General features: G+C 59.0%; 1 protein-coding gene across 1 annotated transcript; it reads right to left on the bottom strand.

Annotated features, from left to right (window-relative positions):
* Positions 1–405: 405 nt before the first annotated feature.
* On the bottom strand, positions 406–27094 carry TMEM201 (transmembrane protein 201). The gene is made up of 11 exons (XM_030913328.1): positions 26845–27094; positions 19927–20047; positions 18895–19089; positions 17317–17493; positions 13854–14206; positions 13046–13249; positions 7578–7810; positions 5242–5313; positions 4345–4644; positions 3270–3407; positions 406–2234 (listed from the first exon to the last, which is right to left on the bottom strand). Exons 1-11 carry the CDS (start codon positions 26955–26957, stop codon positions 2137–2139), a joined length of 2004 nt encoding a protein of 667 aa, XP_030769188.1. The 5' UTR covers positions 26958–27094; the 3' UTR covers positions 406–2136.
* Between the last annotated feature and the right edge of the window lie 813 nt (positions 27095–27907).

The following is a 27907-nucleotide window of genomic DNA, read 5'->3' on the forward strand; positions in this document are numbered from 1 at the left end:
CCTCAGCCTGGAGCTGTGCAGCAGCTCCAAGCCCTCTCTGAGGAAGACAAGGTCTTTTTTACATGCTGACCCTGGTCCCTGCAGCCAGGGGCAAGGACTGTCAGGGATGACTGGTAGACTCAGGTTTTCTGAAGAGCTGAGCTGAGTGCTTCCTGCCTGGACACCCTTCTTCTCTGTGCAGCAAACTCTGGGGTGTCCTTCCGGCCCAGGCTCAGCCAGGCAGCGAGTCTCCTGTCCAAATCCCTAAGCCCCTCCAGGGACACTGTCCGGTCACACTGTGGCTACCCCAACCCGAGTCCCCCACTGAAGAGGAAAGAGAAAGTGGATGAGAGCCCCCTTACCAGGACCCTGCCCTACCTGGAGGGCCCAAGCTGCCCAGGCAAACGAATACAAACAGCCAGCAAGCATCATTCAAAGGCTGTATCGTTTTTGGTTTCCTTTTTTGCTTTTGTAAAGAAAAATAAGGTTGTGTTTTCTGTCTGAAACAAAACATAAAACCCCCTCCCGCCGGGCCTGTACCCTGGCTCTGGGGGATGCTGGGACCACAGGTCTGGGCAGGAGAGGCCAGGCTGCCTGGCTGAGAGAAGGGAGCGCCCTCAGAGCCAGAGAGGAAGGGCATTTGGGAATGGAGTTTGGTTTTGTTAAGCAAAAAATAAAAAACCTCAACACACACGCCCACTATACAAAAATGGGGACCGTGAGGCGCTGCCTCTGAGTTGGAACCATTGCGGGCAGCTGGACTCAAAGGTCCTGACGCTGTCCTGGGGCCCCCGTCCCCCATGTTTCAGGGGTAGGCAGGGCAGGAGGCAGCATCCACAGCTCTCAGGAGTCAGGGGAGAGGAGGGTGATGTCAGAGCAAGCTCCTTCCCCACATTAAAAAAAAGTATTAAAAAAGCACCCAAAGCTTAAAAAAATGAATCCTCCATGGCAGGGAGAGTTGGTGGCATCCTGCTTACTAGCAAAATGCCTGACCTGGCAAAATGTGTAGAAAAATAAAATTAAACTTTATCCCTGAATGGCAGAGTGAAGACCCTTCCTCCCGCCCCACAGTGAGTCTCAGAATCCACTGAGGCAGCTGATTCTTCTCCAACTGGCAAAAGCACACGACCAGCAGACACGCGCTGCCCCAGGCCCTGTGTCCGAGGCCCAGGGCAGGACGGCGGGGGGCTCTGATAGCCACGGGCGCACAGTCCCTCCTCTGCCTCACAGCATCGGGAGGGCCCCTCCTCAGTGCCAGGAAGGAGCCCCAGCAGGGGAGTGGGCAGGAGAACCAGGGGAAGATGGGATTCTCAGGGGCTGAAGGGAGGCAGGTGCCCAGTAGGGTGAGCGAAGGGGTGCAGTCTCATCTGAGATCTGAAGGCCCCCGTCAGCCTGCCCTGCAGTTCCATGTGCAGCTGAAGGACCAGACGTGTGCAGCCCTGGAAACACAGGGCGAGGTGGGCCAGGGCTCTCTGCGTTCTCAGGGTAATGGGACTGCTTCCTGGAAGGTCAACAGAGGTCACAAAGCGGGGGGTATCTGGCTGGGGAGGGTGGAGCAGAGGCTTGTGCTGGGCGTTTGGCTGCTCAGACCTGGGAGCTCTGAGGATCCCGGGTACCCTTCTGCCCACTCCACAGGAAGGGGCAAGACAGGGCAGATGACAAGGACCATGCTTCCCTCTCCCCCAGGGGGCCTTCAGCTTAGTGGGGCTCTGAGGTCGCCCCAGGTGGGACAGGGGAGTACAGTACAAAGATGTGACCACGCCTGTGGGCATGGGGCCGGAAGGCGGGCCGGGCAGCTCCTGCTGCAGTTACAGTAGTACTGGCGTCCCTGCCAGGCAGGGCTGAACGGTGTGGGGCACCCCAGGGTCATGCAGCCCCTTGGGGCTCCCTGGCTTCGGGATCAGAGTGTCAGCACCAAACACAGCCGATGTCAGCCAAGGAGGTGGGCGGCAGAGAGTGTGATCCCAGACACACACTCAACCCTGCAGTCCATTAGGTGAGGAGGGGCAGGTGTCCTGAGGACAGTCACAGTCCAGTGAGGTCAAGGCCCTGGAGATGAGGGCAGAGGCGGCAGCCCCTCCAGGGAGGGTCCTGAGGCCGGCAGTGGTGAAGCAGCAGGCACCGGGTTGCTCCCCTCCGAGGGGCTCCAATAGTGAGTCAGCGCAGGCTCTGGTACAGAAACGCCGAGGTGAAGAGGGCATTGGCGGCCAAGCTCACGGCCAGGAGGCCCCGGACCAGGGAGGGGCCAAAACGACCTGCAAAGCAGAGAGACCCCGTCAAAACGTGTGTGTGGGTGAACAGCCCCCCAGAGCATGCAGTTTGTGGGGAGCTCAAGGCTCCGCGCAGGGTGCTCCCCGAGGCTGGTGAGGCTCACCCCCAATTCTCTTGGCCAAAGGCTTCCCTAGCAGGAAAGATCCCCCATCCCTGCCTCCCTGAAGGCGCAGCTTTTCCTAACCCTAAGCCACCAGGAAGGCCGTGGGCTGGGCCGTCATGAGCTGGGGCCTGGGCGATGAGACAGTGACCCCAACGGCCACTTTACAGATGAGGACATGGGGGCTGGGGACAGGAGCACCCCGTCCAGGCCTCTGAGGGAATAAGCGGCCAACTCAGGTCCGCCTGCCGCAGCCTGCGTCGTCACCAAGGCCTCCAAGCTGCCGGGCCACCCTCCAGCCTGGGGCAGCACTGGCTTCGAGAGTCAGTGCAAAATGATCTGCCCAGGAAAAGCCCTGCTTGCTGATCCATCCATCTCCCTCAATACACACCCCCTCCCCACCCGGGGAGTGACGATGTGGACCAATGATCTGGTCTCTTGCCCCTGAGCCCGGGGTCAGTGAGTAGAGAACCTGGGATCTGAGCCAGGCAGCCCGGCACCTGGTGCAGGCTGCAGCCCCAGCGTGACTGTGGTCGTGGCGTGCCCAGGCTCTCCGGGTACTTCCAGCCAGGATGGCAGCCAGGGGCCACAGGTGCCTACTGAGCACTTGAAATATGGCTAGTGCAGCTCAGGAACAATATTTCAAACTTGATTTAATTTTTATTCATTAATTTAAATAGCTGCCCGGGGCCAGAAGCTACTGGAATACTGCAGATCTGGGCCCAAATCCCGACGGTGGGAGTGCCATCTACTGAGTCCCTGATCCTGGATTCGGAGGCGCCGGGTGGGTTACTTGTTGGCCACTCAGGGACTGCAATGTCCTAGAAGATTCTGTCAGCGTTCTGGACCCACCAGCGGGGAGATGGTGGCTTTGGATGCGTGCCTGCCCCCCTCCCCTCCCACACCTCAGGGTGCAGACCTCTCCAAGTGGCAGCCTCCTCCGAGCAGCCCCTGGTGGTGGTGTCTACCACACAGGTGGATGACTGGGAAGAGTCGTCCTCTTTCTTGATGGAGTGGTTGCTGCAGGCACTGCCTCTTTCCAGCTTGGATCTCAGGTCTGCAAAGAGAAGGGTATGCATCTCAGTGGCGCTCACGGCTCCCCCCAGCGACAGACATGGGGCAGCTGCACTTCCATTCTAAGGACAGTTGTCAGAAGTGGTGAGCCAGCCTGTCCCAAGCCACTCATCCACCCTGGACAGTGGGGGGCCAGGTCCTTGCTCCACTGTCGTGCCACCTCTGCCTGCCAGTATTCAGTGGCCAAGGTGACCAGATCTCTGACATTGTAAGAGACACAGGAAATCTAAATATTCGAGGCTGGGTGCAGTGGCCCACGCCTGTGATCCCAGCACTTTGGGAAGCCAAGGTGGGTGGGTCACCTGAGGACAGGAGTTCAAGACTAGCCTGGGAAACATGGTGAAATCCCATCTCTACTAAAAATACAAAAATGAGCTGGGCATGGTGGTGCGCACCTGTAGTCCCAGCTACTTGGGAGGCTGAGGTAGGAGAATCTCTTGAACCCTGGAGGAGGAGGTTGCAGTGAGCCAAGATCACGCCACTGTACTCCAGCCTGGGTGACAGAGTAAGACTCCATCTCAAAAATAAAAAAAAGGAAATCTACAAATTCATGTGAAAGTTGTAGGTTTTGAAGGTTGGGGGCTAACTTTAAAAATTTTAAATGCTTTGCAGTACAGCACCATTTGCGTGAAACTATCTGTGGCCACACGCACCTGGCAATGCATGATGTATTTTCGATCAGTTCCAAGGAACAGAAGACCCTGAAGGTCAACTGCAAAAGGAGAAACTGAAATCAGCCAGTAGAGGACAATGTCCCAGAGGGTTCGAGTCATGAGGGCCACAATGGGGTGCCTAGAGCTCCAGGGCAGGAAAGCACACACTGGAGTCAGAGCAAGGATGAGCCCCCCACCGCTGCACAGCCAGGCCTCTTGGCAGCAGAGGCCCTCCCGCGGCCCCTCGGGGCTGTCAGAAGGCCTTACCCAGGGCGTGCGTCATGTCCTGCAGGGGCGGCTTCCGGGGAACCTTGGGCGGCTCCATGGTGAAGAGGCTGCCGTTGTGAGGCGAGTGCTCATCCGAGCTGCTGGGAGTGGTGGGGGCCTCTCCAGGGGGTGACGGGAACAGCAGCAGCTTCTGTCCCTTCAGGTTGAGCCGGGCAGGGCTGATGAGGGGCCTGCGGTGGCGCAGAGAGCCGGAGCTGGAGGCCACCGAGCCAGCCACGGAGGGCGCTGGGGAAGGGAGTGGGGAGGAGGGGCAGCTCCCCGACAGCAGAGAAAAGTAATCTGGAGAGAGGGAGGAAGATGATGTGAACGTGGGCTCTTGTCACTGCAACGCTACGATGCACTATTTCATTTCTGGGGGCTTTCTTCTATTAACCCTGGAAGAAAGGAAAGGTGCAGAGACTGGGGGCAGGGGGAAGTCCTGCTGCACAGCTGAGGGAGGAGGTGGCTGCCCGCTACCAGGCACCTGAGGGAGGGGAGAGATCCTGGAGCCTCAGCCACGACCTCCTGCCCTTGATTTCCATCCAAAGCCCCGGGCACCATCAGCTGAGAGCCAAGGCCAGATAGCAGCAAATCCTGGAGGTACAAGGCCAGCTCACCCAAGGCCCTGCTGCCAGCTGGCGCCTGGTGCACCAGCTCCAGCCATGACCGCCGCTGAGGACGGCAGAGCAGCATGGTACCATCTGATCCTAGCGACTGCCATTCCCATGTCACACAAGTGGAAACTGAGGCACAGGCCTGTGGGTCACTTGCCCAGGGCTGAGATGTGAACACACACTTGAGGCCTGTCTGACCCCAAAGCTCACATAAACCACTGTGCTCTGGAACGCCCGGGCCTCACGCTGCCCCGTCCCCCACTTAGCTCTCTGTCCTCCTCACCTGAAATGGGAAACTCCCCAGATCGAGACATCTGAGACGGTGGGCGGCTACCGCTGAACAGATAGCCTGAGTCTAGAGACAGAGAGAAGCAGACATGTCAGGCCTGTGGACTACGTGCAGAGGCCCCCAGAAAGGCTCTGTCGAAATCCCAATCCAGCCTTTGCTCTTCACAAATGTGCTTTCATGAAAACACAGGTGCTCCCGGATCCCCTGGACTGCCATCTGAGGGGTGCTGGGCACGTTCCCTTTTTGCAGATAAAGAAACCGAGGCTCTGGCTGGACATGGTGGCTCATGCCTGTAATCCTAGCACTTTGGGAGGCTGAGGCAGGCAGATCACGAGGTCAGGAGATCGAGACCATCCTGGCTAATATGGTGAAACCCCATCTCTACTGAAAATACAAAAAAATTAGCTGGGTGTGGTGGTGTGCGCCTGTAATCCCAGCTACCCAGGAGGCTGAGGCAGGAGAATCACTTGAACCCAGGAGGCGGAGGTTGCAGTGAGCCGAGATGGCGCTACTGCACTCCAGCCTGGGCGACAGAGCGAGACTCCGTATCACACACACACACACAAAAACCAAGGCTCATGGCTCATGGCAGGTGGTGAGAAGAGTCAGCAGCACCAGGCATATTGTCCACTCCTCAATCCATGCCCTTCTTCTCACACAAGGGCCAGCTTTTCCAGCCGTCTAGTCCCACTTTCTCCACTAATCGCAGGCCCTGACTGCCTGCGCTCTTGAACCCAGGTAGCAGCGACCACGATGCCTTTTCCTACATCAGGTGCATGCGCCCCAAGGGCAGGGGCCCCAATTCCAAGTGGCTGGCTGAGAGCTGAATGTGGGACCCGGGGACTGCCTGCCTCGTGTCCTATTGCCACCTGCAGGCTCTGAAGGGTCTGTTGCAGCACGCAGATAACCCTCCCCTCACCAGGCCAGGGGATAGGCTGGATAAGGGTGATCACAAGAGCCCAGCACGCCAACCAGGGTCCTTCTAGAACCCATTCTATGGATGCTGGGAGAGGCCGTTTTCCTGTTGGGCATGCGCTGCAGGACGCAGAGATGAGGCGTGCGGCAGGGGAGCAGACTGAGGACAGACAGGGAGACAGCAAGCTGGATTCTCACCACAGCGCCTGAGCGCGCTCCAGCGGGTCTCTGAAGACATGAGCCAAAGCCCTGCAGGAACTCCTTCCCCTGACCCACCCTCTGGCGATGGAGACCAGGTTCCTCCCCCCAACCACCCTGGCAATGGAGACTGGGGTCCCATCTGTCACCGGACACTCCAAGACAAGCTTGTGCCCCACAGACCTCTGCTGCCGCCTCAGACAGGCCACTACTGTGTCCCTGCCTTCAGCCTCAACAGGGAGATTGCCTGTTCTTCTCTACCGGCGGGAGGCCCTGCCTCAGAGGCCTGAACTGGCCCTGGGATTGCCACACTCCCCTCCCAAGGGGCTTGAAACAGCAGTCCCTGAGCTCCACCGCTTCGGCCAGTGTGCAGTTTACTCAGAGTGCTCAGGCCCAGGGCAGGGCTGCTCCTGGCACCTCCCACCCCAAGTTCCATTCAAGTGCCACCAGGCTGGGGCGCCCTGAAAACGGGGGTCTCTCTGCTTAGGGGAAAAGCAAAAGCATCCTAATATAAACCTCGGCGTGTGTGCAAAATGGCCTGCCCTTTAACCGCACGAGAGGAGAGGGCCTTGGCTGTTATCAGCATCTCCTCCCCTAGAATAACTGCAGTGGCCCCATTTGCTGAGGGGCATGTTGCAATTTTAGAGGAAAAGATAAGGGCACAGCACGGTGCACACATTTACCCAAGGTCATGCCACCAGAGCTGGGACTAAGGGGCCATGCTGGGGTTCCCAGAAGATGTGGCAATTCTGGGCACTTTATTTTTATTTTTTTGACAGGGTCTTGCTCTGTTGCACATGGTGGAGTGCAGTGGTGTGATCATAGCTCACTGCGGCTTCCAACTCCTGGGTTCAAGCGATCCTCCCACCTCAGCCTAAATAGCTGGCACTATAGGCACACGACACCATGCCCAGTTAATTAAAACACCTTTTTTGTAGAGACAGCGTCTCCCTATGTTGCCCAGGCTGGTCTTGAACTCCCAGCCTCAAGCCATCCTCCCACCTTGGCCCCCCATAAGTGCTGGGATTAAAGGCATGAGCCACCTATTCCTAGCTAGCCCCATTTCTTTGAGGGGAAACTGAGGCTCAAAGCTCCATTCTGCCTGTCTCTGTAGCAGGAACACTAACCACTCCCGGCCCTCCCTACACTATGTACCCACCCACAGTTCTGTCCCAGCTGCCCCCAGCCCTGTCTGCCAATGCCTGGGCACCCCTTACCTGCTCGAGTCAGAGAGGGTATGGTTCCCAGAGAGAGAGCCCGGCTGAGGCGGCCGGGCAATGAGGAGGGTGAGGCCCGTCGAGGAGACTGGAAGAGCTGCTGGTTGGCAAGGGGCAGGAAGCTGGGCGGGCTGGGGATGAACAGAGACGCTGGAGAGCCTCCGACACTCGGGTGAGGGATGGCCAGGCTGGGGCTGGTGGGGAAGAGGCCGGCCGAATCTCCTGGGAAGAACCTGCAAGGGCCCGTCAGGCACGGGACAAGAAGAGGGTCAGCGGGAGGTCCTGGAGGCAGCCTTTCTGTGGGTCCCACCCCTCTCCCACGGTGCAAGGTGGGGGCCTCAGTTGGGGTCCCAGAGAAGGCGTGCGTTAGTTAAAGCAGAAAAGCAATCCGACCGCATTCACGCCATTAGGAGCGGGTGGCTGGGAGGTGCCAGCAAGACCCGGCCCTCCCCGCATGCCCCCTCCTACCCCCTCGACTCACAGCAAACTATCTCCGCTACGAGTCTCGGTATTAAAGTGACACTGTCGCCCTTGCCAACCTCATGCCAACCCTTTCGCCTTGAAGCAAAAATGCCCAGCCCCGTGCCAGGCACTCAATGAAGGTTAATGGACTTGGACTCCTTGCCACTTCTTGTGCTGTGCCGAGCCTCCCCACAGAGCGGCCGGGCTCAGGGACACCCTGGCTCATCTCCCAGACGGGCCTGGATCACAGGAAGTCAGGCCCCCGCACGGCTCTGGGCACCCTCTGTTTCCAGGCATGACTCCTGGGAGTTCTCCCACAGCTCTCCCCTTAGGAGGCTGCCTCCTGCTCTCTGGCCTCGCACTCTGGAAACTCCTCTGAAGCTCCTGGTAGAGCAGAACTGGGGGGCAGCCAGGCCTTGGAATCCCCTGGAAGAGGCTCTCACGGGAAAACGCCAAAACCAAACTTACAAGAGACCCGTCAACGACCGCAAGGCTGCCTGAAAGACGGAAGGTGACAGTGTCTCTTTAACTCGAGATGGTACAAATCACACAGCAGGACCCGATGGCCCCACGCCAGAACATCAACCATGCTTCTGATTAAGGCACCCAATTACAGAGGGAAGAGAGGGACAGAGGCAGTTAATACATTAGTCCACCGTCTGGACGGAGCTTCAGGGGTCCAGCCTTACCTCGGTGCCAAGGGACAAAGGAGCCCAGCGGACAACGTGCTGGTGAGCGGGCAAGCTGGCCCAGGCCCTGCAGGAGCCGGGGGCTGGCTAAGGGACCTGTGCCCATCACGACTGAATGCTCGGGGATCGCTAGCCAAGCCGCACGCCACCAACCTCCCAGCTACTTTCCCTCTAAAAAAGTTTTATAAGGAAAGTGTGAGGCCAGCTGTTGACTTCCCAGAGAATCATGTAACCTTTCTAATGCCTTCCAAGGTACCAGGAGGTCACCGGGACTTTGGAACCAAAGGCGAGGCCGTGTTTGGGGAATTGGGCATGAAAGCAGCTGAGCTGGGGACCCTGGGGAAGGGCCTGGACAGCAAGACTGGACACACCCTTGCTCTGCCCACTGACCTGTGCTTCCCAGGCCCAATGCCCGCTGCTTTGCCCTCAAGACTCCAGGGAAGGCTCCACCTCTACACAGAAGATGAGATTTTGCGTTGTCATGTTAGAACTGTGATTCCATTGGGCAGGACAGCGCAGCGACTTCAGGGAATGACCCTGAGGGCACCCTCAGGCAGGGACAGTGAAGGTGTGGCTGGGACCTTAAGGCATGAGCCTCCATGGGAGGAAGCTTGTGGGGCAGGGCTCTGGCCTCGAGCAGCGCCCCCAGCAGATGGCAGCAGGGCTCCACTCTGGGTTTCCTGTGTCCACCCTGCCCAGCCGCACAGATATAGCCAAGAGTCAGCCAAGGGTGACCAGGTCTCCCAGTGACCTGCAAGTGCCGCTGGGGGACGCATGAAAGGAGGGTCCTAGTGTGCTATGGGTATGAGGTGGTTGGCTGGGCCCCACAGCTCCTGGCCCCGAGGGGTCGCCTCCAGCAGGAGCGGCTGGGTCTTGCCAGTGCGTCCCCAGTCTTCCCAGCTCCTGCTCACACCACCCGGGGCTGCCTCAGTACTTAAAAGCTGAATCTCCTGGCTACCTGGCACAGGTGCTGTTGTTCGCAGTTTGGTGCCACTGAAGATGGTGCTGTGGGAACTTCCTTGGCAGTTTGACCCCCTCACTGTGATATGTGGGAACATCACTCAATGAACAAGACCTCGTAAATCGCTCACAGGGCTGGGCATGAGGGGCTGGGCGGCTCTGTACGGGGGCCGCAGCAAGCATCCCCCAGCTAAAGGAGCCCAATCTGTTGGACCCTGGAGAACTCCAAAGGTGCTGACATTTCCTTTGGTGAGAGGCCCCCCGACTGCCCTGTGCCCTCAAACCATGTCTCAGAGAGGGATTAAGAGGCCAGGATCAGGCCTGGATGCTGGCTCTGGGGAGTGCCGGCGTGGATACACTCATCTGATACCAAGGGGAGATGTCTGGTCTTCTCCGACCCAATCCCAGCCCACGTCAGGAGTGGAAGGAGAGAGACCACGTTTTAAGCAGTAGTTTATTGAGATGGAAAAAATATGATCGAGCAAAGGCGAGCGAGGTGAGCCGGGCCCCCTAAGCCAGCTGGTGTCATTGTCACTGACTCCCAAACCTGACTCCTGTGGACGTGTCTGTACCCCAATCGCAGCTGCCCACCCCAGCCCTGGCACAGAGCCCTTCTGAAAGAAAGAAAAGAAGAAAGACGCGGCACCTGACGCCAGCGGGTAAAAGCAGGGCCCCAGAGGCATTTATTGAAAGCACAGCATCCAAAACACGACATCTAGGCCAGGCGCGATGGTTACAGTGATGAGAGGGTCACTAGACAATTATCCACAATTCTACGACACGAGACAGAGACTCGGCAACAGTCACAGACAGAAAGGTCACAGGTTCCTTCCTGGGCAGGGCAGGGAGGGGCGCGGCAGGTGCGGCGTGGAGGCTGCGTCCTGGTGGGTTGCTCCCAGGCAAGGGGTACAGGGAGTCTGCTTGGCCTGGGTGGGGACCCCAAGTCTGAGAGTTAGGATGGCCGAATCTACCTCGCTTATGTCTCAGAGACGGTCACCCGTTACCGGGATGACCCCACCTGGACCCTGGAAGGTCTGATGGCCGTCCCAAGTCCCCTGTGAGGAGGAGTTCCCTGGCAGGGGTGATATTCCCAGTCAACAAGCCACAACACAGTGATGCCTGCACTCCCTCGGTTGTTGCCACAACACTCGAAAGTGCTGGAATTTTCTCCACATAGTGAAACTTTAAGGGATAGATGGATAATTTAGAAAGTCACACAAAACTCTAAAAAAGGCAGGAATCCTCACTCTGCTGAGAGCTACCTCCTGAGATGTCATTCCGGACCCCGGCAGAGGGCAGGAGTGACACCAGCTCGGCAGGAGGATCCTGGCCAGTGCGAGGGCTGGCTCTGGTTATTATAAATAATCTAATTTAAATACACACATACACACAGATGTCCTGCTTCTACCCAATGCCAAGAAAAGCAGAAATTAGCATCACACTGTCAACACTTCCTCGAGAACTGAAGATTCGAGACGCAAGAAACAGCATGGCCAGCCGACAGGACGCTTTCTCGTCCTGGCTCCGCCACGTCCTTCTCTCAGATGGGCTCTCTGTGGGGTAGGGGGCGGCGTGAGTGGACAGGCAGGTGGTTCCCTGCCCCTCAGGCAGACACCACTGGGGGCCACTTCGGCTCACCCACCCCCACTCCTCACTGCAGAACCAGTGGGAAGTGTGGCCCCATCCACCTCTTTTCAGAGGAGTTTTCTCCCCTCACACTCCACACAGAACAAGCTGAGCCCAGTAATGCTGAGGCCTTCTCTGAAGCCCCACAGGTCATCGGGCACAGAGGCCACAGAAGCCCCTGAGGGTCTCCCGACGCATCTGGGCTCCTCACTCGTGAAGCTGGGTGAGGTGTGAGTTGCTACCCAATCTCTGAGGTAGGGCAGCCTCCAGGACCCCCAGGCGTGGCGGCTTCACAGCAGTGAGGCCTGGCACCCACCTCCCACTCCCATCCCAGCAGACCAGCTGGCGGGTGTAACCCTCATGCACCTGTGATCGGCTCTTGCCTCCCCAGGTTCCAACACACAGGAGAGAGGAGCTGGCACACCCTGGCCACATCTGGAAGGTGAGCTCATGCTCAAGAGTGGCGAGTGGCAGGACATGCGGGCCCCGAGGGAGTGGGCAGCAAGAGGGAACATGCCTGGCAGGGGATGGCCTCAGGCCACTCTTGACTGGGACCCCTGGATGAAGCCCCCAGGCCGGGACCTTCCTCTGCACGTGGCAGCCCCTCGACTTCCAGAGAGTGTCCTCAAGAGCCACCTCATGTGATCCCCACACCCACTAAGGCTGGCACCCAAGGGCTCTGGAGAGGGGTCCCTCTCATTTCATAGATGGTAAACTGAGGCTGGGAACAGCAGGGACCTGGCCAGGCCCTGCTACTGAGGAGCAGGTCTGTGGGCTGCCCCCTCACCTAAGTCGGAGGGCAGAGTGAGGCTGGGTCATGGCGAGCAGGTGCCTCGGCAGCATCCAAGAGCCACTGCCAGGGCCTGGGGAAACTCGTGACAGGACAGGGAGGGAGAGGATGACAACAACCTGATGTCACTGAAGGCCTGCATACCCTGGGTCCCTTACCCTTGGAAAAGCTCAGATTCCCCAAGGTCAACACAGGCTCCTACTGCCCATCTCAGGCAGGGTCTCACTCCCCAAACTCATGGTGAAGGCCAGGCTGGGCCCAAGAATTGCACTCTCCATTCCCAGGGACTTGGGAGGGTCTCAGAGCAAGAGGCCGAGCAGCAGACACAGAGCAGCAGCCCTGCCTCCTTGACGGCTCCACCATCTCCTGCAGGGCCGGTCCAGCCACAAGCAGGACCAAGGGGACAGACCGCAGGTACTCCTCAGGGGCCAGGTGGGGGCTCTGTGTTGCCCCAGCCTCACTCCGTTCCATGGTTAGGGCATGCCAGGGGGCCAGCCTGCAGCCACTGTCACCACCCCTGTGCAGGGGCTCAGACAGGACCAGGCTCCTCACCCAACAGTGTCAGAGCCAGGAAACGGCATTGTGAGATGGGGGTGCCTGGAGCTACCAGCAGGAAGCCACGGGTCAGAGCCTGTGTGGGTGCTGCCCACGTTCCAGCCACCAGGCCAGTGAAAGGGCCATTGGCCAGAGAGGTGGCAGCAGTGGTGAGTGGCTACAGGGCACTTGGGGATGGCTGGTGGTGCCAGAAAGGAAAAGGTGGGGCAGACTGACTCTTCGAGGCAGTGGAGGGACTGGGCCAGGACCTGGGGCTGCAGGGTGGGGGTGGGAGGGCGTGAGCAGGTGAAAAGAGGCAGGACAGAGAGGGGCCCGCTTCGGACTGGGCAAAGCCTGGGCCTGAGCATCGCGTGTCCTCCCCCCGCAGTCACGGCTGCTTCTCTGACCTTCGGGGCCGGAACCTCCGCGGGCCCGTCGCCTTCCTTGTGGCCACAGCCGCTGTGAAGCCAACCAGGCAGCACAAAGATGTGGTGCTGAACTTGAGCGTGTCCAGCCAGCTGGGTGGGGCGGCCTGCAGGTGCTGCTCAGCCAGGTGCAGCCCCAGCAGCAGGGCCCACAGGCAGGTGCAGAAGGCATCGATCCTCCGGAGCCTGAAAGGGAAAGCAGTGGGGTCACCCCAGGGGAGGACAAGACCTCCTGGGTCCACGCCTTCCTTCCTGCCTCCTCTGTCTATACCTGGCCCTGCTCAGAGAGTCCAGAGCCAGGAGAGAGCGCGGGCTCAGAATCCCCTCACACTCACACGCTGCCCGGCTCTGAGCAGGTGGCTCAGTGTTTCTCCTTGGCCTCTAAGTTCCAGCCTGTAACAGGGCTAAGGAAAATTCCTCTGAGTCGGTGGGGGGGGCCACGGGGACACGGCACTCACAGGACATGCTTCCACTCAGGGAACCCCAGAGCCTCCCACGTAAGCCCCCACAACCCAGGAGGCAGGTGGTTATCATTATCCTGACTTAACAGAGCCCGAGGAGGAGAAGGAGGCAACTGGGCCCAGCTCACAGCGGGTGTGCAGAGGGCTGGCTCAGAGGGCGTCTGCTGTGCCGCCTCACCTCACCTATGACTCCCAGTCCCTGGGCTTGTACCAGTGACATGGTGGAGTTCAGCCTAGGGCTGTGCACCCAATGGGGTCTCTTGGCCCCCACCCTAGACAGTAATCCAGCATACAGTCTCCCGCCTGTCAACTCCCAGCCCCATGCACACCTGATGCGGCCAGCCAGCAGCATTGCCAGCAAGCAGGTGAGCAGGCCCAGTGCCACGATGCCCGTCTGGTGGTTCTGCCCGAAGGCCCAAGCCTCCCACAGCTTCTCTGCCATGTGCTCGGGGAGCAGGCCCAGCAGCTGCCGCCAGCCCTCGGCCCCAGGGGCAGTGCCATTGTCAGGTGTGGCTGAGCCATTGCCACCAGGTGGCAGGGCCAGGGGCACAGTGGTGCCCGGGGCGAAGGGGTCGCTGGCCCCATACAGTGTGGTGGTCAGTAGGAAGGCGCAGGCCAGGAAGGCGAGGGCACGGAGCAGGATGACCTGGACCGGGGACTTCACGGTGGAGGAGCAGAAGCTCTGCAGAGGAGGAAGAGAGGCAGTTAGTGAGATGGCCAGGGAGCCACCCCCAGCCATCACTGGTGTCACTCTTTGAGGGGTTCCGGCCAGACCCACGTTCCCACACACCCTGGGCTTGGTTCAGAAACTCACCACTGAGTTCCACTGGCCCGCCTCCCTTCTGGGTGGGGAGGAGCGCTGCTCTACCACACTCTCCTTTTAAAGAAATCTTTCCATATTGTAGAGACCTTATTTTGGCTCACTGCAACCTCTTCCTCCCGGGTTCAAGCGATTCTCCAGACCCAGTCTCCCCAGTAGATGGGATGACAGGTGCCCACCACCACACCCAGCTAATTTTTGTATTTTGTTTTGTAGAGATGGGGTTTTACCATGTTGGCCAGGCTGGTCTTGAACCCCTGACCACAGGTGATCCACCAGCCTTGGCCTCCCAAAGTGCTAGGATTACAGGCATGAGCCACCACGCCCGGCCAAGTTGAGCCCCTTTACTTTGCGGAAGCAACATGCCCATGGGGCCACCTCCCTACCCTGCTCCCCAGTCCCTTGCAAGTCGTTAGCCGGGTGCGTGTCCCGGGACAGTGACTGGTATCACCATGCGTCTGTTATGTACGTATCTGAGCATGGGTTTTGGGGTGGCCCCACTGTTTCTCAGCACTTTCCTGGCATTTGCATTCATCTTCCTAGCAGCCTTGGTGGTGGACTCCAAAGACCTGGACCCATTTACAGCTATGGAAACCACACTCAGGGAAGCTGAGAAACTGGCACAGGGCCACGTATAAAGCCCATACCTGGTATGCAGTGGCTCTAGGATTTAAGCCCAGGACCATCTGGCTAAAACCAATTTTTATCATAGTACTCAGCTGATAGAATATTCTGGTTGTTTAAAAACTCAGATATGGCCAGGCGCGGTGGCTCAAGCCTGTAATCCTGGCACTTTGGGAGGCCAAGACGGGCGGATCACGAGGTCGGGAGATCGAGACCATCCTGGCTAACATGGTGAAACCCCGTCTCTACTAAAAAATACAAAACACTAGCCGGGCGCGGTGGCGGGCGCCTGTAGTCCCAGCTACTCGGGAGGCTGAGGCAGGAGAATGGTGTAAACCCGGGAGGCGGAGCTTGCAGTGAGCTGAGATCCGGCCACTGCACTCCAGCCTGGGCGACACAGTGAGACTCCGTCTCAAAAAAAAAAAAAAAAAAACTGAGATATGGTAGCAAGTAGGTTAAGTAGTAAAATCTACCCCCACAAAGAAACTCCTATCCACCCCTTTGTGTCCCTAGATGTGACCTGGGTCTGATTGGTCTATGGTTTCTAGTCTGCAGCTGGGACACAGCCATGCCACCTCTGCCCTGCCACATGTCTGTACAGCAGCGCACCAGGTGGAGCCTGTCCTGGAGCTTTTGGTTTTCATTCTGACTACTTTGTTCCTGGTCCGAATAACTTACTGCTGTACTTTTTTTTTTTTTTTTTTTGAGACAGAGTCTCGCTCTGTCGCCCAGGTTGGAGTGCAGTGGCCCAATCTCAGCTCACTGCAAGCTCTGCCTCCCGGGTTTACGCCATTCTCCTGCCTCAGCCTCCCGAGTAGCTGGGACTACGGGCGCCCGCCACCTCGCCCGGCTAGTTTTTTGTATTTTTTAGTAGAGACGGGGTTTCACCGTGTTAGCCAGGATGGTCTCGATCTCCTGACCTCGTGATCCGCCCGTCTCGGCCTCCCAAAGTGCTGGGATTACAGGCTTGAGCCACTGCGCCCAGCCACTACTGTACTTTTAAGGTTAACTTTTGCCAGTTATCTGTCCATTTATGTCAGTTCCAATTAAAATCACAATAGGGCCGGGCGTGACCACCACTTTGGGAGGCTGAGACGGGCGGATCACGAGGTCAGATCGAGACCATCCTGGTTAACACGGTGAAAGCCCATCTCTACCAAAAATACAAAAAAAATCAGCCGGATGTGGTGGCGGGCGCCTATAGTCCCAGCTACTCGGGAGGCTGAGGAAGGAGAACGGTGTGAACCCAGGAGGCGGAGCTTGCAGTGAGCTGACATCGCATCACCGCACTCCAGCCTGGGGGACACAGCAAAACTCCGTCTCAAAAAACATAAAAAAAATAAAAATAAATAAAATCACAATAGGAATTTTTGGTGAGAACTTGACAAAAGGATGGAAACAGTTATTTGGAGGTTGAGTGTGGTGGCTCACGCCTGTAATCCCAGTACTTTGGGAGGCCAAGGCTGGTGGATCATTTGATGTCAGGAGTTCAAGACCAGCCTGAGCAACATGGTGAAACCCCATCTCTACTAAAATACAAGTATTAGTCAGCTGTGGTGATGCGTGCCTGTAATCCCAGCTACTCAGGAGGCTGAGGCAGGAGAATCGCTTGAACCCGGGAGGAGGAGGTTGCAGTGAACCGAGATCGCGCCACTGCACTCCAGCCTGGATGACAGTGTAAAACTGTGTCTCAAAAACAAAAAATTAAAAATAAATGAAAGGCTGGGCGTGGTGGCCCACGCCTATAATCCCAGCACTTCAGGAGGCCAAGGTAGGAGGATCACCTGAGGTCAGGAGTTCAAGACCAGTCTGGCCAACATGGTGAAACCCCATCTCTACAAAAATACAAAAATTAGCTGGGCATGATAGCAGTTGCCTGTAATCCCAGCTACTTGGGAGGCTGAGACGGGAGAATCGCTTGAACCCGGGAGGCAAGGTTATAGTGAGCCGAGATTGTGCCACTGCACTCCAGTCCGGGTGACAGAACGAGACTCTGTTTAAAAAAAAAAAAAAAAGGCCAGGTGCAGTGGCTCACACCTGTAATCCCAGCACCTTGGGAGGCCAAGGCAGGTGGATCACCAGAGGTTGGGAGTTCGAGACCAGCCTGACCAACATGGAGAAACCCTGTTTCTACTAAAAATACAAAATTAGCCAGATGTGGTGGCGCATGTCTGTGATCCCAGCAAAACTTCATCTCAAAAATAAAATAAAATAAAATAAAAATAAGTAAAAATAAAGCGGCTCAGCTCTGAAGAGCTACCCTCTGGTCACTGGGGCCCAGTCTCCTGGGAGGGTTTCCTGAACAAACTCAATGGCCCCACCCCCGCCCTGTGGACGCTGCTTCTCACCTGTGCGTGGGTCTGGTCGGCCTCCCGGCGCTTGAACTGGTGGCTGAGCAGCAGGGCGCGCAGCTGGCGGTTCTGGTGCTTGATGTAGTACTCCACGGCTGCTTGGCATGGCCGGCACAGCTTGTACATCTGCTCCAGGTGATGCCGGTACACCTCGACCTCCTCGTCATACCTGCCCTGCGGGGTGGGGGTGGGGGGAACGGGCTCGGCGTCTGCAGGGGTGGCTGAGCTGCCTCCGTCTTACAGGTCAGACATGGAATCAGATCCTGACCTGCCACTTACTAGGGGATGATCGGGGTAAATCGACCCCACTCTGAACCTGCTTCCCCTCTGCCCAAAAGGACAAATGCCCACTGTGTATAGCCATGTGGGCTACCGGGAGTGAGAGCCAATCCAGGGCAGGGCCCACAAGTGATGGGGACACTAACAAGATTCTGTTGCTCCAGGGATGCACCTGCAGGCCAGGAGCTCAGGGCCTGCTCCCCAGATGCAGAGCTCCAAGAAGGTGGGTGAACATGGGGAAAGGTGGCTGCGGGCTGACACTGCCTGGACTGGGGCAGATGGACAACCCAGACTGTGGTGCCTGCCCTTCCCCTTGAATGCTAGAGAACCCCTGGCCAGGCCTGTCTCTTTGTGGCAGGTGAAGGTTTCTTTCGGCTTCTGGAATAGCCCAGAAGACAAGTCCCCTCCCTCCCATCCCTCAGATGTGCAGCACTGTGACTCTCCCTCCCTGTTTCTGAGGGAGCAAATGTTTTGGCCTGCAGGGCCGGGAGGGTCAGGAGTGTGATCCCTTGCTGGGACCAAGCATGCCGAAAAGCTGCCTGGCTGCCAAGTCACCCCTGCCTTCCCCTTCCCGCAGGTTCCCCATCCGTGCCTTGGCCTGAGTTCACCTCTGTTCTCCCTCCCTCCCAGACTGGACCCCAGGAAAGCCAGTGTCTCTGGGCCCCAGCTGGGACCTGCCTCTTGAGGTGACAGGCCCCCTGGGCTGACCGAGGGCAGGAAGGAGCAGCCAGTAAGCAAGGCTCCTGGACTCCATGGAGGGCACAGGCGAGGCGAGGCTCCCGGCTCAGCCCAGCTCCTAATGCCAAGCCTCTCAGCAATGTCTAGCCTCCTCCTCCTCCCAGAAGCCAGTGGCATCCTCCACCAACCCCACAGCAGACTGCTGGGGCCACCAGCAGGCAAGGCTGATTCAGAGAAATAGGACAGAGTGGGTTCAAAAGGGCCCCACCTGGAGCCCAAGATCCCTTCCTCCCTCTGCCCAGGGACAAATTCCTCTGAACTGGCAGGTGCTGAGGTTTCCACAGTGTTCCTAGGCCTGGAACCCAGATAGCAGTGACTGTAAGACACGGGGAGAAGCAGCTCAGCTCCAACGGGGGATGGAAGAACTAACACATCCTGGAATGTGCTGGCAGCGGCCAGGATGAGGGGCCCCTTTGGGCACTCAGGACAGAAAAGCTGCTGTCCTAGCAGAGCAGGGGCCAGAGGCCCAGAGCCAGCACCCTGCACATGCCTCTCCCCCAGCTGCTCTAAGCACCCCCAGACCCAGCCAGGGCCCCTCCCCTCCCAATCCGGCCTCACCTCCTCGCGGGGAGCGAAGGCGGCCAGCTGCTTGATCTTGGTGGTCTGGTGGTGGTTGCACCTCTTGCACAGCAGGACTTGGCTGCTCACCCACTGCTGTGGCTGCGAGGGGTCGCGCAGGCTGGGCGCGCTGCTCACCACGTGGTTCAGGTGCTCCATGTACTGGGCGGGGATCGGCTTGTTGTAGTCACCATTCTGCGGGATAGAGGTGGGACTTGGGGTTGGTGGGGAGCCTCTTCCCAGTGGGTAGGCAGCCTTCCCAGCCGGCTCAGGCTCGGTGATGTCCCTGAGGGCCCGCTCCAGGCAAGTGACAGTAGATCTCAAACATCTCCATTCTTTATTTTTTTGCACACAACAGCAGCTGCTTTTCTTCTCAAGACATCTCCATGGAACCCAAAGGCCACCTAGCCCAAGCACAGAGCAGGGCCTGCAGCCCGCCGCCCACCCACACACCTCTAGCCAGCGTCTGTCCTCAGAGCCCCACCCTCTCGGAACTCAGTCTGCAAACCCCGGTCTAGTCCAGGGGATGGCACACTATGACCCATGGAGGAGCTGCCTATTTTTGCAGTCAAGTTTTATTGGAACACCGGCAGGCTAAGTCACTCTTGTATTATTTATGGTGGCTCAGCAGGGTTAGCAGTTGTGACAGAGACCAAATGGCTTCCAAAGCTGAAAATACTATCTGGCCCTTTGCAGAAAAGGTTTGCTAGCCCTGATATAGTACAGAGAATGAGACGCAGAGCCAGAAAAGACCTGGGTGTGAACCTGAAATCTGCCACTTTTAGTGGTATAATCTTGGACAAATTGCCATGGCTCCCTGCGCCGGGTTCCTCAAGTGAGGGGACAGCGCCAGGGCAGTGGTGAGAATCCAGTGAGACAATGTACATGACACACTATGCTCAGGGCCTGGAGAGGACAGGGTGTGGGGCCCACTAGCCCCGAGGCAGGGCAGGGACACCGGGTGGTTTCAAGGGGCAATCTCAGGATCCCCACCCCCACGAGCCCACCCGCCCGCCTGCCTGTGACCCACACCTCCTGGAAGCCGTTGTACTGCTCGCAGTGGGGACAGTCCCAGCAGTTGCGGTTCCCATAGGGCACCAGCGTGTCCTGGTTGCAGAACCAGCAGTTGACCATCGTGTGCGTTGGCTTCATCCTGTGGACCAAGTAAAGAGCGGGTCAGCCTGGAAGACCCCAGCACCTGCTGGAGAGGGATCTCCATGCCCTGCCCCAGGGCCACCAGGGAAAAGGTACTAGGAGTGGGATCTGGGGACGCAAAGCTGGACATGCTCACCCCAGGCTGACAGGAGGAACAAGGGCTCTGAAGGAGAGGAACACAGACTGGGTGCAGCTGCGTCCACCCAGGAGGACCCGACAGGGAGGCCCCGGCCAACCTGGGCTTCTCAGTCTTCAAGGGGAGGAGGCCAGCTGGAGCCTCACCAGATCCCTAGGCTCCAGTGCAGCCACATGGGGACCCAGGGCCACCAGCTCCTGGTGACCTGGGGCTCACATGGAGGGCAACAGGAGCCAGGGCTGGCCAAACCACAGGGCTGACTGGGACCAGGTTCTAGGACTACCCCTCTCCTACGAGGTCCTCGATCCTGGGCTGCAGAAAGGGTGCGCCCCAGGGATATTCCAGATTGAAAGGGGACTCCTGTGCTCCAGAGAGAAAGAGTCCTAGGACGTGAGAGCCAAGGAGGCTGAGGGGAGGGAGCAAGTGACAGCTGCCCAGCCTGGGGCCAACCCTCTCTGGTGGAGGGGACAGTGGCCCTTGCTGGCTACACGTGTAGTGACAGGTGGGGCCTTGGGATAATCCCAGCCCAGACACTGGGGGATCTATGCTCTGGGCCCCCCTCTACCCTCCTCATTGGCTGTGGGACACTGGGGGCCTGGGAGGGGTAGGGAGAGAGACCGCCACTGCCCAACAAACCCCCCCAGTTCCAGGAATCCAGAAACAATGTGCGTGACAGGCAGCAGCTGTGGGAGCCCTGGGGCCCCAGCTTTGCTGCTCCGACTCCCCACCTCTCCCCCATGGGCCACCTCCAGCTCAAGGACACTGCTTGGGCCCCTGCCAAAGTGGGCAGCCACTCCCTGCACAGACAGCCCCCCTTGTCCACAGGACCAGAGAGCATGGTCCTCTGGCCTTTCATCCTGAGGTGCTGCTCAGAGAAAGGAGGACGGAGCCCCGGGAAGTTCCTGTGCTCTCAGCCTCAGTGTCCACATCACCCTGGCTTCTGCGTGCTACAAGGATGCAGTGACACAAGACAGAAAGGTGTTGTGCTCAGCAAAGAGCCAGCTCTGCCCCTAACCCATCTGGCTGGCCAGAGGCCGGAGCCTGGGCCCTGGGAAGCAGGGCTCCCGCTTCTGACACCACTGCTGCTGCCCAGCCCTCCCCTCCACCCCCTTCTGACCAGGGGCAGATGAAGGGAGATCTCTGATCACCTGTCAGTTGGGGACAAAAGCACCTCCCCCACAAGGGACTGCTCGTGGGATGCACTTAACAGTGCCTGGCCTAGAGCACGTACCCAAAAAAGCCAAGTTACACTGAGGGTGGGGAGGCTTGGGAGAGAAGGGGAGATGGGACCAGGCCCTGCGGGGAAGGCCCGGGGCCCACAAGGGCAGCTGGGATCTCCCTCAGCAGCCTCGGCCCACACCCTTCTCACCCCACACCCCCTGCCCCAGCACAGGCCCGAGCCCTCACAGAGGACAAGGACTGCTACATCTTGTCAACAGCATGGAGACAGTGGGCAAGGCCTGCGGACCAGCGACAAAACAGAGCCAGCCAGCTAGGCAGGCAGCACGGCAACAGGCACAGCCTCGGAGAGCAGCTCTGCCTTCTAGGGCCGCCGTCTCATCCCTCACCTGTCAAAGGGGGCTGCTGAGCATCCCTGCCTCAGGAGAGGCTACTATGAGGATCCTAAAAGAGAATGCAGAGAGGCACTCAGTGCTTGGCATCAGGACAGCGCCACCGGGCGCCGACTACACAAACAGCCAGGGCAGGAGACTCGCTCTGGGGCGTGTGGAGACCTGCTCTGCTGCAGTGCCCGCATCTAGCACTCCCGGGCAACTAAGCACGTGGCTTTCTCTGTGCTAATTACTACCTGTTTTACAGGCTTCTTTGTAACTGTGCACAGGGGCGTATCCTGATGGGTGATGACCTGCTTGTGTGACCCCCTACCCCAGAGCCCCGTGCCGGGACAAGGCACTGCACCTAACTGCCTTTGGGTGATGGGCTTCCTATCCCCATGGAGGGCCCCTCGGGCCTGTTTGAAAAGGAAGGTGAACCCTTGAGCCTGCCTGGGGGACCAATGACAGCTGGGCAGGGGCTGTGGCTTCTGTCCAGGGCGCCTGCCATGAAGCCCCGCCCACCCCAGGAAGTCATGTTTCCATTCTGAATCTCCAGCTCTGTTGCTAGGGAAATGGCTCCACTGATCTAGAATGAGCCGGCCTGGAAGGGGTGGGGGGAGGCAAGGGATTAGCCCTTGTCCCTGGGGCCAGCAGCTCTAACTCCCGTCACTCTCAGCCCTGGGTAATCCCTGCCAGAGTTGAGGGTGGGCTCTCTCATGGCCAGAGCAGCTGCCACCCACTTTGGCCAGGCGGGCCCTACCTGCTAGGGGGTCCTCTCCCACAATGCCTTTGCGGGCAAGCCCTGAAAAGTCCCAAGAGGCAGGTAGGCCAGGGGGCGATGGGGAGCTGGGCATGAACTGCAGGTCCTCCAGGCGCCAGCGCAGTGGCGTCAGACACATGACCTCATATGAAACACTGTCCACAGCTCGGAGAAGGTCCCCATGCAGGTGGGGGCAGTCCTGGCCCCCGGCCTATGCGTGCCTCTGCCAGGCCTGTTGAGGCAGCATCTGGGCCGATCTCTTCTGAGCCAGCCTAGACTGGACCCTGTTTTTGCTCTGAGAGACGCCCCCAAGTTTCCCTGATAAATCCCTCAGCTCACTTCTCTTCTGTAAGCTAACAACTTCCATCCTTAACTTGACTCTGGGACAAACCACAGTTGGTGTACAAGGTTTGAGGTGACATGACAGAATGTCCCTGCAGGACAAGCAAGAGAGGAGCTCGGGCCTGGAGGGGCTGCCCCTGCCCATAACGGTCCCAGCTCTGGGGGGACAGCAGCTGGCCCTATAGCTCCCATTGGATGGGTGGACATGAGGGCCTGGAGGCCACTCACCCAGCTCCTGCTAGCTCGATGCTGAGCCCCTGGGAAGCCTGAGGAAGCCCGGAGGGAGATGGGTCCCTCAGAAAAAGCTAGGGCAGCTGCACGCTCTGTACCTGCCCCGTCCACAAGCCCAACATACACACTGAGGGAAAACAAGACGGGCAAGTGTCCTTAATGATGACACCACTCCAGAGCCCTGAGCATGGACATGTATTAAAACAAAGCTCCTGCGGGATGCCTCACTATTCCCTGCAGGTGGGAGGGGCTCTGTTCTGGGTGTGAGCTCAGCACTGGGTCCTCAGCCTAGGAATGTGCCAGGGAGGCGGCACTGGATGGGGCTTGGTCCCTGCCCTGGGGAGCTCAGTGGCTGTAGCAGGCTGGCCATCTCCCGGAGTCTCTGCCCAGCCCTGGGAAATCACCACCTCCTCAGACAGGGGCCTAGTACATTGCTCGGGACCTTGGACACTATGTGCTGGCCCCAGCGGGGGGTTGGAAAGACTGTAAGAGTCAGGTTCCCTCAGGGGCCCAGCGAGCCAGAGGCCAGCCTCCCAAGCAGCTCCTCGCCTGCACTTCCTGCTTAGGTGGGCAACACTGCGTGTCACTGAACCAGAAGGACCAGAGAAGAGGCCTCCTGGGCTTCAGCGACAGCAGCATCAAAATGCAACTCAGAACTTAGCACTGCCCATCTCCAAGCAAAACATACTTGAATCCACAGCAGTAACTCCAACACCAGGATGGAAAAAACCCCAATCCACCATTCTAGGGTCAGACCCCAGCCTGGTGCGAGCGGAACATCCCATCAGTTAAGCAAGAACCACGCTAGGCTGGCAGAGATGCAAACATGAGCAAGACAAGAAGGACGACCTCCCAGGGCAGCTGGTGACAGATGCCACAGGACAGAGGCCAATAAGCGGGGCATCTGCGGTCGCCCTGAAACACAGCTGTGCTCACCAGCAGGGCAGATGGCAGAGGGAGGGGACCACCCAATGTGTGCCCAGGGTGCGGCGGTCGCTCAGAGAGAGTGCGCAGCAGCAGGAGAGTGAGTGGGAGGGGTGAGCCTGGAAATGGGAGGGGTACAGGGGACTCTGACCCCAGAATGAGGCTCTGCTGCATATCCTCTGGGAGGCTGCACCCTCTTTGTCCCCAAACACTAGATAGGAGACAATCCCAGCAAACACCAACAGAGCCCCAGAGGCGGGACGGTGGGGTGTGCAGGGATGTGCTGGCAGAGCACGGATCCTGGGCATCATTTGAAGAGGGCTGAGGACAGGCACCCGAGCAGCAGCATCCAGGGAACAGGGAGGCCTAAAAGTCACAGCCTTCCCAATGGCCTGGACACAGGGAAGTGAAATTGGGGCATCTGCGCTGACCATGGTGGCTTCCCATGGGTGCAGAGAAGCAGCCAAGGGGCTCCGTGAGCACCTGGAGGTTGAAGCTGGGCTGACAGTTGAAGTTCTGGTGCGAGGCAGGGGCCTGCCATTTAACAGCCGGGTAATGTGGGGCAGGTAGCCCAACTTCCCCAAGCTTTGGTTTCCTCATCCGTAAAATGGGAGAACAGTAGAGCCCGCCCTGGCGGTTTCATGAGGAGACAGTGTGCTGTGCTTCCAGCCATCAGCTGCTCCCATTAGTAACAATCATGGGAGCAAGAGGACTCCGTGCGTGGGGAAGCCAGGACGGGCCCTGACTGAGGCTGTGGGAGGACTCAGTCCTTCAGAGAAGCAGCCTCCTTCCCAGGTGCCTCAGCCAATCCTAAAGCACAAAGTGGGGCTGACCTGCCTGCTCCCTCTACATCTTCCTCTCTGCCATCTCTATGCTGAGCCTGCAAACACCCACCCAGCCAAGTCACCTTCCAAAAACAGCTCTCCTTACATGCCCTCCCGAGGGTCATTCAAAACCCACACTGCAGCCAGAGTCAATGTTTGGTTCCTCGCTGTCACAGCACTCTCCTTCTCAGAGGAAGGCTCAACTTCTTGCTAGGTTGGTCTGGCTTCTGAATCGTGACAATGGCCAATGTATGACCTCCAGGTGAAACCCAGTGCTCTGTGAGGACATCTGAAAGCATCCTGGGAAAGGCTGGCCCTTCTCGGCCCAATCAACAGCAAGGGACCCAATGCCACACCATGACCCGCTGGTGTCGTCAGGGGCGTGAAAGGACTTCCAGGCACCCTCCTAGTTCCCCTGGCACCAGCTAGTCCAATACCTCTTCAAGGCCCCAGACTCTTGTTTCAGGAGATGGAGTGCTGTGGCCAGCAGGGCAGGAAGGGGAGACAAGACCCCTGAGGACAGCCGCAGTGTGCGGCACAGTGAGCCACCCAGTCCAAGTCCAGCCTCCATAAACACAACGGAGGCGCTGTGTGGCTGGGAGACTATCCCCTTGCCCAGGCTCTGATCCTTGGGGCAACACCCCTCGTCCTGGGTTAGCTGAGAGGCAGCCTCGTCCAGGAAGAACACCGGGTGCTGGACCAGCTCAGCTGGCAACATGCTCTGGGAATCTAAGCAAATCACCTGAGGTCTCTGGACCTCAGTCCCCTGGGTATAAAACCGCCGGCTTGGACAAGCTGGTCCTGCAGATGCCCAGCTTCCAGAAATCCAGCAGAAACTGACATGGAGAGACTTGGGTTATCAGGGACCCCTGGGCTGGGGTCACTCAATCCCCAGCTACCGTCCTTAGTCACATCTGGCTGATCCTCCAGACACAGGTGATGTCCCTCCCATCCCTTCCTCCTCTGGGAAGCCTCTGCGACTCAACCACCTGTACTACTTTTTCCCTGTTTTCCCCCTGGAGGAGAGAAGCAGCACCGGTAGGGGTTAAGGAAGAACACACAGACCAGCCAGACGGTCAGGGTTCAACCCCAGCTCTGCCACTTGCTGCTGAGTGGGCAAGTCCCTTCTCCCCTTTTACTTAAGGGTGTGAGCTCCCTGCATCCCTTGCTGAATGCTGCAAACCCATCCACTCTTTCTAGGATGTTCTCACAACCCCAGTTTCCCCCCTGCTCTCTGGAAAGGTGGACCAGGTGGAGAAACAGTAAGCTACCTACGAGGCTCTGCTGAAGCAAGAAGCCACTAAGCTTCTATACCTGGCGATGGAGGCCGATGAAAGAGGCCGGATCTGAACACGGGAGCCCACATGGCCCGTGAGTGGGGCAGGCATGAGGGTGGCCCGGCCCGTCATGAACTGTTTTGAGGCATCTCAGGCCTTGCCCACCTCTGGGAGGCAGCCCATTCTAGGGATCTGCCCTGCAGGCTCCATGGGCTCAAACCATGATTCCTCTCGTTAACAGCAATTTACTCAGCCTCCCTGTTCCTCAGCTGCTCTAGTGGAAGCAGGGGCTGTGGCTCTGAAACACGCGGATGTGAGGCGTGTAGAAAAACACCTGGGACGTCACATGCCGAGCGGCAAGCGCCAGCCGCGATCGCCAGCATCGCTGTACATCGGAGCTCAGCACCGCGCTGAGGGCAGGGGCGGCCCGCGCGCACCGGCTCCAGCCCCGCGCGGCTCCCGGAGGAAGTTTGTGGGCCCCGCGCCGCGCTCCCGCCCGCACCCCACGTTCCCGGAGTCCTCGCCCCCCCCCGACTCCGCAGCCGCTTCCCGACTGTAGTCCCAACCCGGTTTCGGGGGGCGGCGGCGCGCGCTGGGGGGGTCTCCACGCGCCCGCGGGCAGGCCGGGTCCCGGCCGAGGAGGGCAGCGGGCCAGGGCGGCGCGGAGGCGGGCAGCTGGCCGGGGCGGCGCGGGGGCGGGCCCGGCGGGCGGCGCCGAGGGCCGCGTGGGGCCAAGCCGTGCACTCACCTCCGTGCGATCCGGTAGAGCAGCACGCCGGCCGCGGCGCACGCCGTGACCCCCAGGCCGCCGGCCAGGCCGGCCGTGGGGCAGCGGGCGAGCAGCGCGCTCACTCCCTCCATGGCTCTCCGCGTGGAAGGACGGCAGGCCGGCAGGCTGGCAGGCGGGCAGGAGGCGGCAACGCTGGGGCCGCGGGCCGCAGGCGGGACGCGGGGTGGCGGCGCGCGCCACCTCGCGCCGTGACCTTCGCCGCTTTGTAGCGGGCGCGGGCCCGCCCCCTGACTCGGCGCGCTCCCGTCGCACAGCCAATCGGGACGCGGGGCGAGCCCGGGTGGGCGGGGCGGCGGCGGAAGCGACAGCGCCGGCCAGGGAGCGCCCCCACGCGGCCGGAGGTGGAAGGCGACGTGGGGAGGGCGGGGCACGGAGCCCGGTGGGAAAGCCCCGCCCTCTGCCTCCCGCGCCCGCAGCCAGGCCGGGAGGTCTGGCTGCAGACAGTACACCGAGCTTCTGCGAAGGGGAGCATCTCCAGGGTACGCAACTGCTTATAATTAGTCTTTTTCCCCCTCCCTAATCCTGTCTAGTCAAACCCAGCCTCTGCGCCCAGTGCTGTTTAGCAGCTCCTTAAGTCGCTCCAATGGTTGAAAAACTAGTTTTTTAGAAACACGATCATTCACGGATAGGGACATGGTTAAATAAATCATAGGACAGCCATAGTTCGGAACATAATGCAACCATTAGAAAGAATGCCAGATCCAGGCAGGGCGCGGTGGCTGCACTCCCAGCACTTCCGGAGGCTGAGGCGGGCGGATCACAAGGTGATCGAGACCATCCTAACACGGTGAAATCCCATCTCTACTAAAAAATTAGCCAGGCGTGGTGGCGGGCGCCTGTAGTGCCAGCTACTCGGGAGGCTGAGGCAGGAGAATGGCGTGAACCCGAGAGGTGGAGCTTGCAGTGAGCCGAGATGGCGCCACTGCACTCCACTCCAGTCTGGGCGACAAAGCCAGACTCCTTCTCAAAAAAGAAAAAGAAAGAAGAAAGAAAGAAAAAAGAGAAAGAAAGAAAGAGAAAG

Source organism: Rhinopithecus roxellana, chromosome 12, assembly GCF_007565055.1.
Source record: "Rhinopithecus roxellana isolate Shanxi Qingling chromosome 12, ASM756505v1, whole genome shotgun sequence".
NCBI classification, from domain to species: domain Eukaryota; kingdom Metazoa; phylum Chordata; class Mammalia; order Primates; family Cercopithecidae; genus Rhinopithecus; species Rhinopithecus roxellana.

Excerpts from the sequence above, each read along its gene's own strand:
- TMEM201 (XM_030913328.1), bottom strand. The coding sequence starts at position 26,957 with ATGGAGGGAGTGAGCGCGCTGCTCGCCCGCTGCCCCACGGCCGGCCTG. Across the intron at positions 19,090-19,926 it reads AGTACAACGGCTTCCAGGAG|AATGGTGACTACAACAAGCC; the intron begins GTGTGGGTCACA and ends TCTATCCCGCAG. Across the intron at positions 17,494-18,894 it reads CCTTCGCTCCCCGCGAGGAG|GGCAGGTATGACGAGGAGGT; the intron begins GTGAGGCCGGAT and ends CCCACCCCGCAG.